Source organism: Borostomias antarcticus (assembly GCF_949987555.1).
Source record: "Borostomias antarcticus genome assembly, chromosome: 8".
Lineage (NCBI taxonomy): Eukaryota > Metazoa > Chordata > Actinopteri > Stomiiformes > Stomiidae > Borostomias > Borostomias antarcticus.
In genome coordinates this window covers 28175216-28189070 of record NC_140241.1, presented here as the reverse complement: position 1 = coordinate 28189070, position 13855 = coordinate 28175216, and the positions used below count along the sequence as shown (strand labels likewise).

Below are 13855 nucleotides of genomic sequence, written 5' to 3'. Positions count from 1 at the left end.
AAGAGGTGCTAACTGGGCTCCCTGCAGCCTGGCTGGCGCGTGCGCGCGCACACACACACACACACTCTCACACACAGACACACACACACACATACTCACTCACACACTCACACACATACACACACTCACTCACACACTCACACACACTCACACTCACACACACTCTCACACACACACACACACGCACACACACACACACTCACTCACTCACACACACACACACACACACACACACACACACACACACACACACACACACACACACACACACACACACACACACACACACTCACTCACTCACTCACACACACACACACACACACACTCACACACTCACACACTCACACACTCACACACTCACACACTCACACACACTACAGGGCATCAGGGAAAGGCCTGCTAGATCTAAGCTACATGAGGATTCCCCGCCTCTATGTGAAGCCCAATCTGGGTTACACAACCTCAGTGTGGCAAGGATAGGGAGCCTCTCAACGAATGTGAATATTTCATTAGATGCATTTATCAATCAATCAAAGCTTTATTTGTATAGCGCATTTCATACCCAGAGGCAACACAATGCGCTTTACAGAGAACAAGGGAGGAGGGCATACGACCCATCTCTACATATTCCAGAGGGAAGCAAAAAAAACAGTATCACCCGGGGGCCAGATAAGTGAGCTGTAAAAATTCTTCCCTGACCCCTCTCAACAAGGCGATCGAGCAAGCTCCAGGATGAACATGTTCTATTCTACTCTGTGTGAAAAGGTACAGTAATGGACTGTGCTTGTACACCACTACTGACAGGCCGTCTTGTAGATACATTTCAGGGTCAGCAAAGAGCCATCGCTGACACTACAGAAAGCACAGTGACTCGATAAGCTGTCATAGCTCATGTCGCTTACTTCAGCATGTAGGCTGCAGTGCAAAGTTGCTCACTACAAGCACACCGAAGATATCGTACAGATTCAATGTTGAGTCAACGATTATCATGTCAAGCCGGCCAAATATGAACATTACCAACTAGATGACAGTGCTAAAGCCCGGTGACCAGGCCTGGTAATTAGATATCCTGGTCCTTAGCAATACCGTGTTCCTTAAGATACCGGCAATGACACACTCTTTTAAATGGATGCTACGCGGCCAAGCGCACCGTACAGTACGCTGTCCCCCGGCCCACCCATGATGCATGTCCCTTTGTGCTAATCAAGTAGTGGAAACGTGATTATTGTCTTCATGAATGTTAATATGAAGTGTTGCAAGTCTGATTCGTTTTATATAGCATAGTATTTAACTCTCTGAGCTCGTAACTCTGTGTGAAAAGTAGAAAGGCCCCTGAGTATTTTGTTTCTACTCTGGAGACCAAACCCTCGTCCAGCAAAGACGTAATGTCCGTTTTTTTGCGTGTGTCGTGGCAAAGCGAAGCAGATGCAGTGTTGCACTGTTCCTGTATTTGTGAAATGCCCCACAGTTTGCAGCTAAATCAAGGGATTCAGTGTACTATACATACAGCTTCAGACCACACCCGACATGACTGAACTACCTCAATAAGAGGAATCTGATCGATGGTGTGAAATATTACTCTGAGGATTTAGAAATTACACAGGCCCCTGAGTAGAATATACTGTTTTTTTTTTTTTACTGAGACACCAAGCAGTTTATGTACAAAGCAAAATATACTTGGCAATGGGAAAAATAAACAGTTGCAAGCGCACCTAGGTGGTGGGGTTGAGTGAATGTGTGACGCACCAACGAACGCACAAACAAACAAACGTACAAAGGTCAATAAATCCCCGACCCCGAGTCCCATCTGTGAAAAACAAGAAGGGAAATTAAAAGAATCTAAAGACTATAAGAAAGGTAAATAGATGACTGCCATATCAAACCATTCCAGACTGTTATGAAATGTTGACTGATAGCCTGTTAAACTTCTCAATCGTCATTCTGTCCAGTAATGATATCTTGGATCATAATCACAGAGGGAGCAGCTGCGAGAAGCGACCCATACCAACCCCGAGCGAGCCAACCGGGACATGCCAGCCACTCTCAAAATCAACAACCACACTCGACACAGACCTAAAGATAGCAACAGCCACCTCTTACAGAACTGGGGCTGCAGACTGAACGGTCTAATATAATATTGCTGAAAGCTTTTACTCCTCAGTGAAAAAGCAACAAGTGTATGAGTAGATTTTTTCCCCCCCCAAATCTCCCGTTTCCCACAGTGAATGAGAATCCATTTAAGTGTGTAAAAGTTCAAATGCCTGTGGGTTGTGAGGTGGAATTAGAGTCGGTGTGTGCGGTCAGGTTCAGCTCCTGGCCTGTGACTGTCAGCATTCCCTCTTCCCAGAATGTCACCACCCCTCCCTGCTGAACCATATTCCCATCTGCTAGAAAACCACACTCGACATAAATTCAACCGCCATCTACCAGTAAGTCATGACAAAACACCAATATTCACTCTGCCGTAAAAAGGCCATAATAAATCATAGATAAGAGCTCATACTCAAATAGAAAACAGACACAAACGCCCGAACTGAATATCTCCTCACATAAAACATTAGAGCCGTATGGAACAACACCAGTCTAACTGATACAGTTCTGTTCACAATAACCATTACCTGAGGACTGCCTGTGCCATTTCCGAAGCTTATATTCTGTGCGGTGTGATCGCCCCCGCCTTGACTGAAATAAATCTTGAAGTGCGGCTGTCTTTTTGGATTCTCCCTCCTGATTTTGAAGGTGCATCCTTTAGGCCCGTCTCCCACGTCCATTCTCTGGCCGTCCCCGTCAGAGGAGTCGTCTTCTCTGGCCAGGGGGTCAGCGGTCGGGTTGGCTCTCTGGGGACTTCCCAGGGGCAGCCGCTGATGGGAAGAGCTCCGCTCCAGCCTGATCCTGGGATAGCGCACCACGCGGCCGCTCTTGGAGCCGGCGTAGCCCAGGTCGGTGCCCTCGTCTGGGGCTGAGCAGCCCTGCCTCTTCTGGTCCTGGTTCTGCTGGAGCTGAAACACCAGCCTCCGGGGGCCGGCGTCGGAGTTCTGCTGGACGGACCAGCGGCACGTTCCGCCCGGACCCCCGGAGCCGTAGGGCAGGATCCTGACCTGCTGGACCTCGGAGCCGTCGGCGGCGTTCCTCCGGATGCAGAAGCCGCCGACGCTGATCCCGGGGGCGGCGCCGTTACCGGCGGCCGCCGCGCGGTCGGGGCCCTCGTAATGGGGCGCGATGCTGAAGACCCGGCGTAGTTTGGGCAGGCCGGGCTCCGTGGACCTAGGACGTACGGGGACGTAGGCCGGGCCGTCTCCGCCGCAGTAGGGCGGGGGTAGGGAGTCGGCGCCGACCAGGTCGGCGTAGGCTGGGGCGGGCCCCTGCGTGTAGCCGGGCGGCGGGGCCTCGTCCGCCGGCCCCCCTGCCGCCGAGCGCTGCAGAGAGATCTGCATGGAGGAGCTCTTGGTGGGCCGCGGCTCGGCCGGGGGCGGAGCCAGCTGGGGGATGAACATGGAGGAGCTGCGCTTTAGCAGGGCGTCCGGGGGCCGGGGGTGTGGGCCCTGCTGCGGCCCGAGCAGAGTCCGTGGCGCCGGGCGCGGCGGCATGCGGAATGTCATGGCCAGGTCTTCGCCACGCGCCGTGGGCTCGTCCAGCTCCGGGGCCGTGTTGCTACGGCCGGAGCCAAAGTAAAGACGCAGCCGGTGGGACATTTTCGCCTCCCCGTCTGTCGGCCTGCCTGGCTTCTGTCTCTGCTCCCCGCTCTCTGTGTCTGTCTCGGTCTGTCTGTGTCGCCCACTTCTCATCTGGCTGGCTGATCCCCTTCTCGTCTTCTCCCTCCCACTGCCTCTCTCTGTCTCTCTCTCTCTCTCTGTCTCTGTCTCTCCACCACTTTCCCTTCCACAGTGAACTGAGCAGGGGAAAGAGGAGTCGCTCGCACCACAATAACAAAAGAGGCACTGCCAGGGAGCTCAGAACTCCCAAGCTCCACTCTCAAGAGAGAGGGGGAGAATATGAGAGAGAGAGAGAGAGAGAGAGAGAGAGGGAGAGAGTGTGGAAGTGGGAGAGACAGAGAGGGAAACAAAAACTGATCCCCCCCATCTGCCAAACTGTTAGCACTGCCGCCCGATAGCGACCGGCAGCAGAAATAGCCCCCTCGGCGTGACGAGCGGCATTCCACGCATGATTGGATAAGGGCGTCTGGCGCTCCTGGTAACCGAGGTGAGGGTGTGAGGGGTTGGCCTCCGGTCATGTGACCAGCACCCCCCCCAACACTCTTGTCGTTTCATCCATCTATCCCGTATGCATCCCGCACTCATCCACCACCACGCCCTCCCTGTAGGTCTCCCCCCCCCTCCGCCCCCATGCTGGCAGATCCGGAGCAGCACCCTGTCAGCTGCTGCTGGTCCGTCAGAGGGCGTGCGGGGGCCCCCGGCCCCAGGGGAGGGGGGGGCGGGGCTCGCGGCGCTGACTCAGGCAGCGCGGCCTCCGCACACAGCCATAAAAACCTGGTCCGCTGCTGCCGTCGCACATGCTGCGTGACCCTGGCCAAGACGAGACCGGAGAGGACAGGAGGCCAATCTCCTCCTCCGCTCTGTTACCCAAACTCACCAGCCAGAAACCCAAACTCACCAGCCAGAAACCCAAACTCGCCCCCAGGCCTCAGTAAAAGCTGTGTTGACGCGAGCTAACAGCGCCGTCTTTTTCCTGGCTGTGGCAAACGTTACGGCTGCGTTCCGAATCGCTTTCGAACCTTTTCTTTTAGTATGTACTGCAGCAGCCCTTACAAAGTACATACTGCTGCATGCAGTATGCATACAATTGGGACATACTACCGTACTTCGTCGTAACATTGCATCTTGAACTTTGACCCTCTTGCTCGTACTGTACATCGGTCACAGTCCGTAGCGCAACATTTGCCGGTTGGGACGTAAAAATGCTAGCTAGCTACATTACTTATCTAGCCAGGCTGCTACACAGCTGTCGTCTGACATTGTCGTTACACTGGCGTCCGTCATTATTGACAGATGTGCAAGTAGTGCAAGTACTACAAATTGTAGAAATTGTATAATTAACTAAGTGGTTAAATTAGTGCAAATGTCGTCATTGCACCGTCATCTGTCTGTGCTCTCTCGTCAGCTCACAATGGGACAAAATCTTCCACTACGAAGGGGATTGTGGGTCAGAGTAGCCAGAAAAGCACGCTGGCTTGCATACTGCAAAATGCGACCGGATGCAGTAGGACATCCTGGTATTTTTGGCGTTGTGCATTTGACATACAGTGCTATTTGGGACATACTAAATCTTTTTCTGGCGTACTAAACAGTATGGTAGTATGATTATTGGAAGGCAGCCTAGGTTGCTCTCCAGGGTGGCCTGTAGTCCCCCTCACAGATCACAGGCTCCCTGCCAGGCGGCTCACAGACTACCACATAATTTACAAAGCCCAGTGTGCTTGATTCAACTGTCACTAGAGACAGAAGACAGCTGCGCTCCGGATCCTCGCTGTAAGCTGAGGCAAGCTTTTAATGATGCCTCTGCTTGGACACAGACGAAAGGCCCGGTGGAAGCCAATACAGAAAATCACTCCTTGTTGACTGAGAAACTAGAATACTGTCAACATGGATAAATGGAGACTGGCCCTGTTCACAGAAGTGCCCCTCGGTCCTACTCCCTTATATTTATTTTACACTAATGTATATCTGAAAAGATGGCATAAGCAAGATGGTATGAGCTCCATCCTTTTCCTTTGATAGAAATGGTAAGATATTCACAACATTACTTGCCAAATATCTAACCAGGTAGCAGGGCATAGTGCTTGTAAATGGTAAATGGACTGCACTTACAGTATATATCACCTTTATCCAAAGCGCTTTACAATGACCTCTCATTCACCCATTCGCGCACCAATGGCGGCAGCTGCCGTGCAAGGTGCTAGCCCGCTCATTCCCATCCTCAACATGTGGACAGGAGGAGCCGGGATTCGAGCCGCCGACCCTGCGGTCGTCGGACGACCCGCCCTGCCTCCCGAGCCACAGCCGCTCTTCGCGGTGTCCGGGTCGCCATTGTCGCCTCTCAGGAAATGGCTACAAAGCGGTACTTAATAGAAAGGATGGCACAGGCGGCGTGTCCCAGCGTTTCTCCCTCGGGCGCGGGGAGCTCTCTGCTCCCACAGGGAACGGACAAAGCCGATGATAATGTGGCCTTTGAGAGGCCTGCAGTGCTCATACTGGCAGCTTTGTCCCGGTGGCCGGGGCAGCTGAGCCCTGTGCTGCGGTCTCCCCAGTGCGTCAGACCCTCTCAGCCAGACGAGCGGACTGGAGTGATGACAGCCCTCCCCCCCCCCCCCCCCCCGCCATCATCTGGTGTGTCAGTCAGAGGGGGGGGGGGGGGCGAGGGGGGAAGGAAGAATGTCATGGATTGTGAAGAGGGAAGGGGTAGAACTGAACACAGAGAGAGAGAGGGGGTGGGGGGGCGACACCCCCACAGGGGAAGACTGTGTGGTCCTAAGGACAGACACTGAGCATGGCACTCATCAAACACTGTGGCATATCGAGTGCAGTAGCGTCCTTGTGCTTGTAGCACCGCTGGGGTAGGCGCCGCTGCATGGTTCTGCTGGGCACATGGAACGCCTAAGCGCCGGTTCCGTACGGAAAGATCTACGCTACGGTATTCACAACTCGACGACATAAAAATAAAAATAAAAAAATATTAGAATTTGTTGGGTCTGCTATAATTGCGAGGCCTTAATGAGCCCACTAGAGGCTAAAGGGAGGAAAGGAACGATGCGGAGCTGCTGCCAGACCCCCTCGGACAGACGGTCATCTCTCCTTTCCCCACATATAAGGCTCGGAGCTGCCATGTTCTCCACCCTTCAGCATAGCTGACACTCGGAGCAGCGGCCAAGCTGGGGGCTGGCTAGGCTAACCTTTTCCTAGAAGGCTGGGGGGGGGGGGCTACTGTAGGCTAACCTTTTCATGCCTGCCCAGTGCAGCACGGAAACCTAATGGAGGCCGTGTCCCACCGGACTGAACGCGTCGAACAGCGCGTCTGCCGGATCGTAATGGGCGGGGCCTTCTACGGCCTACCAGGACGCACTCCAAACCCTCTCACTCCTCGCCTTCCATGACAGAGCAACTACGCTGTGCAGGGACTTTGCACGGACCCTCCTGACCTCCAGAGCCCAGGTGTCCGGCCGGCATACTGTACCACGCAAGGTGCACAACTGCAGAACCCCGAGACACAAAGTGAAAGTTAAAGGATGCCACCCATCCCCTTCTTTACTAGAATTTAAAATGAAAACTCAGCACATAATGCTCAGTATGCAATGTTGTTGTTTGTGTAGGTTGAGGTGTATACATGTGTGTGTGTTTATTGCGTACCTTTTGTATATTGTAAATGCTAGTGCATTTTAGTTCTCAACCAGCTGCCATATGAGTATTGAATAAAATCTTGAAACTTTTCTTAGAAGGCGGGGGGGTATGTAGACTAACCTTTTCCTAGAAGAGTGCCTGCCTACCTGCCATTTACGCGCGTGCGCACGCAGGCAGGCGCACACACACACACACACACACACACACACCCACGCACACACACACACACCCACGCACACACACACCCACGCACACACACACACACCCACACACACCATTGCTCTGAAGCAGCAGCAGCCTTGAGCCTGTGCAGCCCCCAGAGGATCTCCCCGACACGGCCCAGAACACCCTGTCTCTCCTGCTGCGGCTGGATCGCTGGGCTAATCGCTGGAGCTCATTCAATCCACTTCCCTGACTTACTGAGCAGCCATTAAAACCAGCAGGTCTCCTTCTCCAGTCCTCCCTGGTCGCTACTGCTCTCCTCCTGCTCACCAGGTGGAGAACGCCATGACGATGTTACAGCAGGGTCGCCTGGTTTATACTGGCATCTGCTTGTTCTTGGTCTCGACAGTCAACATTTAGCGAAAAGATCTTCATTTGCAATGGAGGCTAACTGGAGGTCTATACATATATATTATATTGCACTGTACTTTAGATTGTGATTCTTGCACTTTGCCTTCAGCTCTAGATTATGCTCTTAGTCACTTGTTTTAGAAAGAAGATGCACTTGTGAGTTCTGGCAAGTAGTAGGACATTGGCTCTTCCTACGTTAAATGCAATTATTGTTAGTCGCTTTGGATAAAAGCGTCTGCTAAATGACTGTAATGTAATGTAATGTACATCCTGGCTTTTCCCAACGCCATATGGCGGTGAAGAGAAATCATCACAGCATTCCCTTATGTCAAAAATTGGGATTACAAAAGGATGACATGAGAGGAATGTAGGAGTTGGAGCACTCATAAATAGCCTGTTCATAGCCAAGTCAGTGCTGGCAGTCAGAACAGAGGGCTATTGTGCTATTGTGTCCAGCGAGAGAACAACAACAAAACTCTGGCTCCCATCTGATAGGGCCTACAGGATGGCGCACAGTAGGTCAGATATTCGTGAAACGGACATTCCTGTGCAACATTGGATAATCCGTTATCAGGAAGGAATACAGAGCACAAAATAAGGAACAAAAAGAATGCTTCTGATCCAGTGCCGGTAACTGAAGTGTCGGAGGATTTGAGTGGTAGGAACCTTTATCATGAATACGATGATTATGTAACACTTGATGGAAAGATGGACAGCAATGTTGTACAGTAGCAGGAGTAGTGGCAGTTATTAAAGAGGGCCTAGAGAATCCAGCTGATGAAATGAGGAGCCGTACTGTCCCGGATCAACCTTTTTGTGTGGAGTAGGTAGACAATCATCACAGTCTTACCAGTCTATTTTCATCAAACACCTCGAAGAGAAGTCTGTGGTTCGGGGGACACACCTGCAGACAGAGGTCAGAGGTCAGCATGTTAGTGAAGGCCTCTGATAAACAGGCCTGTCAAGTCTCCTCTGTACGGCAAATATTAATAGAGAGCATTTGCATGCTGCCGTAGACTATCCATAAAAACATTGCTAAAACTTTATTTGAAGGGGTGTGCATAAGACTGACATGACATGACTCATGAAGGAATCTTAAGATAAGGAAATATGCACGAACATGCACCAAAACAACTTTGCCCTGTTGTGGACATGAATCACAACAAAAGTGTCATGTCAGTCTTATGTACCCCTCTTCAAATAAAGCGTTACCAAAACATTAATAGTAATGCATTTACTATGGAGTCATAATCTTTCATGGTCTTTCAAAGTTCAGCACTATAAAACTGATATCTTTAATCTGGCTGTGAAGCCTGGCTTGTCTGTGGCCTATAATCACAACATCTCAGAGCTGCCAATTCCAAACATCAGCATGCTCAGTCGTGTGTCAATCTCCATTAACATGAAGCTGAAAGTACAATGTGACTCCAACTAGAATAGCCAACAGGGATGAATCATGTATGTGGGGAGAGGCTTGTAAACAATGCAACAGTGTTTTTGATGACACTGCTGGAGGGGCTGGGACTCCCACACTGGTGTTTACTGGCAAGGAGGAGGCAGCAGCACTACCACCATACAACCATGGAGCCCGGTTCGCTTGTACTGCTTATCCAGCACAGTCTGGCTACTGGTATCTGATAATACTCCTTGAGATTTGAAGACATGTTTTAATCATAGACAGTATTGTGCGTCTAGCACCAACAAAATACCTTAAATAACTCACTCTGAAATAGAACTCCTCGTTCCATTTGGGGTTCAGAGTCTGAAAGAGAGAAGTTAGATTGTGTTAATGAGTTAGGCTAAATATTCACCAGCCAGAGAGTAGGCTGTTGACTATACAGGGCGGTGAATGGATTCCCCAACACAGACGAAGGAAGACCAAGAATATTAGAATATTATTCCAGATTAATTTATACATATTTGAAGGGTTCTTTTGCAAAAACAGACATCTCTATTTTGTAGGCCTATTAGCTATCCTAAATCATGTTTACCCATATCTGTGGAATCTCAGAAAACGCAGTAGTGTAATCCAGGCCTAAATCAGAGATTAGGGCTGATCTGCTGCTTTATTGATCCTCTTAGATGGTCACGCTGTATGCATTTGTTGTATTTGTTTGGAATGAGGTTGGCATTAGGTCTTCAATACCCAGGAGGCAAACAACAAAACCCCAGAAACAGAACATTTAACTGAGGTATTGAGACGAACATACAGGTTTACCGGTCTGTTAACTACACGACAAAACTCATTAAAATACCACTGAAAATTAAAACACCAGAATGTCAATGAAGTTTGAATTTCACAAGTGTGTCTAATGAATAAACATTTAACAACCTGATAAAGTAACATCTCTATAAAAATAACTTTGGTGTGATGTTAGGATTCCAACTGAGCCCAATAACTCCATGTATCTTGTGAAATGCAATTTAAAGCTTTGATGGTGCTATGGCTTAGTAGTCCTACTGTAGTGTATACCTGGCCCAATGCATCACTTCAGGTCTTACAACAGCATACAGTACAGTCATGATGTAAGATAGATACCTATGGCTGCAGGACAACATTATACCTGCTCAAAAGTGTTTAGGCTACAGTCAAGCCAGCCAGCTGAGCGTTTCAGTTTCCACAGGGGCAGCGGCACACTTTGCATGCAAGCACTAGCGCACGCGCGCACACACACCGAATGAAAGGCTTACGGAAAGGGAGTCCTTTTCTGCTCCACATAGCAGCGCATTGTCAGCTATTTATATCTCCAGCATGGATGCATTTACATCTGCCTGCCTGCCTGCTGACTGCCTGTGAGGATGCCTGTCTAGCCCTCATCACAACAGGAACACCTCTACCCAGAGGAGAGCATGCCTGTATGAACTCTAATTCATTATTCCTTCCTTCTTTCCTTCCTTCCTTCTTCCTTCCTTTCTTTCCTTCCTTCAGTATTGTTTACGTGATTTTAAGTGCAGAAGTCTGATTTTACCAATGTAAAAGGCAGTGTAATTGTATGTGTCATAATATGTGTCAAATAAAACATGCCCCTGGACTGACAGAGATGGAAGACCCTCTAGGCTGGGGGTTCATGGACGGTCCTCTGATCTGCATGAAACAGCTCCCTCTGCTGTAAACTGATTATCACCCCCATACTGTACATGTTGGGGTAGCGGTCCCATCAAACAGGAAGGAAACAGGCCTATCTGTCAATTCAAGTTATTAGAGTGAACTCAACTCACCTTTTTGATGGTTTTAGTCTGGACTAAGGCAAGTTCTCTGTTTTCTTCGGCAACATAGAGGGAGAGTTTGACATAGGGATCACTGCAAAGACAGAAACACGCCAAACAAATCCGTGTTAAGAAATGTGACACTTTTGACATCAAAAGACAGACGTCCTGCCACGGCGCCACCTAACAGTAACACGTCACAATGTGACAAAGTGACAGAGTAGCTTTTCAAACACAAAACATGGCTGCTACCTGCAGCTAGCTCCAACCACAAACCACACAGCAACAAAAGCTTGTAGCCTAGTTCCCAGACCTGAAATTCCTACCCTGGGAACTGATACCCTGGAGTTCTGCTTACACGCCTACTGTACATCGTAAACTGAGGGAGGCTATTATTGACAAAACAGGTTAAAAATAGGAGAAAGACGTTCCAAGATGAGAATAAACAGTGATTGTGCTGACCCATCTAAAAATAGCCCCTGGCTGGTTTCATTTAAAGGTGCTGACAAGGGTCTGTGTGGATCGAGGAGGGAGGCCTAGTCTATTCTGCTCTCTGCTTTACAACTCTTCATTATCCCTCTGCTGCGGGCTTCAGTATGATGGTCCCCCTAGAAGGGAACCGCTGGGATCAGCCCAACCAGGGCTGAAAATGAACACCTGCCACCGGCCAAATGCAGGTACAATTTCCAATTGGCGACTAGATTTCGGAAGGCTATCTGGGAAAAAAATAAATAATTGTCCGGTAGATTTTTTTTAATCTACAGTCCCCTTGGCAGGTGACTCACCGTGAGCAAAAAAAGTTAATTTTCACCCCTGAGTCCAACCCAGACCCAGTCACAGGCCCATTCATAAGACAGTCCTCTGCTTTCAGGGTCAGCTTGCTACTATTATGCCTACGGCAGCGGTTTCTCTATCAATCCAAACACCTGTCGGTACTAATGATAGTGGGGAGACGCCTCCTTACTCCTCTGTGCTCCTTCAGAAAGGCAGAGAGGCAGCCAGGCCCGTCTTTCTCTTCCTCACAATGGCTGCTCTCCAGCCTTAATTGCTAATTAAAGTCTCTAGCGTCCCCCATTGCTTCTAATTGCGTGTTTATGCAAGGCTCTGATCTGTCTTGACTAAACAAACACAATGGACCTACAGTATGGCCGCCACGAAGCCTCCGCGGTCACTCAGCCTCTCTCAAGACACACTCACACTCTCTCAGGTCACATGACTTACACGAAAAAGGCTACCTTAGGTCAAATATGTTGTAAAAGATAAACATGCCTGGCCAACTTTATCGTGACTGTGGCGATAATTGAAACTGAAACTAGGCGGCTGCGTCATTAATGAAAATAGGCAGAAGCACTTCCTTCTTATCCTGACAGGACTCAAAGATAAAGACGCGGCGGGTCTCTTGAACAAACAGTATGCTACCCGAACAGAACCCAACAGAACGGAGAACAACGTCAGACAACAGCAGAATGGAATTAAGCGGAGCTTATCAGAACGGCCCGAGTGGCCCTGCCTGGGGCTGTGCAGAGTCCCCGTCCCCGTCCCCCCCCCGTCCCCGGGACAGTGTCCACTAGGCTCTCTCCTGGACAGAGCAGGGCCGAGCAGTGCTGTGTCCAGTGGGGCGTCCAGATGCTAAACACACACGCCCTGGCTGGTGAGCGTTACTCACTCAGCCGTCGACATGCTGCACTCTGATTAGACTGGGCAGGCTGAACGCGACATCCTGGACCCGGACTAGGCCAGGCGATCTCGGTTCTGCCTGTGCCCTGCACAGCACTCACGGGGCACACTGCACAGACCAAGAGAACAGGTCTAGAGCCGGAGGTTCCAGTTTGCAGAGGCTGGGATTAGTGTCTGAGGCCCAGAAGCACATCTAAACCTCAAGGCCCATTCCAGAGAGGATTCTCTTTTCTCAGTTATAGTGTGAGGAGAGCGAGCTGCTCATACGGGCGTAGTCTCGGCTATTCTAGGAGCCACCGCTCTTAATAATAGGCTGCATGCTATCTCTGAGCGGAGGACTGTTGGAAATCGGGATGCAGACAGTGCAGCGTGTGATTGAGGAGAGATGCTGGGAGCACTAACGTGCAATCTCTCCAGCAGGGAGGCTTTTTTGCTAACCTAAATTCCTGGTATATTTTGAAGTTTAGAGAGAAGCCTGAAGATTGGGGAGAAATTAGCCTTATTATGTAGATCAAAACATATACTGTAGATGCTGGTATGCTACGGCATTAGGCTTTTTCTCAGACTGCATTACACAACAGAGACAGCGCAATCATTCTCACTCTGAATACCTAGAATAGACCTACACGTGATCAATCATAGCTTAGCCAGTCTACTGGAACAACCATAAGAGATTAAACTAAATAAATGAATGGTGGGCTATTCCTGAGCCAAGGAATGATTGTTATTTGAAACTTTTTCAGATCCGTTGCAGGTGAGAGGATGACTGCTTGGTTAAGCAATAACAATTGCCTGCCCTAAAGTCAAATATCATAGAGAAGCCGTTATGCAACAGTACATAAAGCTGCAGATATCAGCCAGTTACGTATCGTCAGTCACCACACAATGGTCATTATGCAGTGAGCCACTTCATAACACCCTTTGATCACCGCAACACATCCTCCAGAGTTGTTCGACGCTCACAATCTGGCAATCATACACACCACTAACCATCTTAAGCATTCAGTTCACCTCTTTGTCACAAACCACAAAGGATAAGACTAACA

At 49.7% G+C, this 13855-nt stretch overlaps 2 protein-coding genes across 2 annotated transcripts in view; both read right to left on the bottom strand.

Moving 5' to 3' along the window:
• LOC311312095 (uncharacterized protein) overlaps positions 1-3692 on the bottom strand; it is a gene marked incomplete at both ends in the record, with an annotated part of 5027 nt that extends 1335 nt beyond the window's left edge. The window contains one exon of the mRNA XM_084441964.1: positions 2550-3692. Coding sequence (XP_084298090.1) covers positions 2550-3692 — 1143 coding nt within the window. The remainder of the gene's footprint in view (positions 1-2549) is intronic.
• The window catches only part of LOC311312073 (E3 ubiquitin-protein ligase NEDD4-like), a 43003-nt gene that overhangs the window by 25933 nt on the left and 3215 nt on the right, over positions 1-13855 (bottom strand). Inside the window, 3 exon segments of the mRNA XM_084441934.1 lie at positions 8776-8829; positions 9649-9687; positions 11145-11226. Coding sequence (XP_084298060.1) covers positions 8776-8829; positions 9649-9687; positions 11145-11226 — 175 coding nt within the window.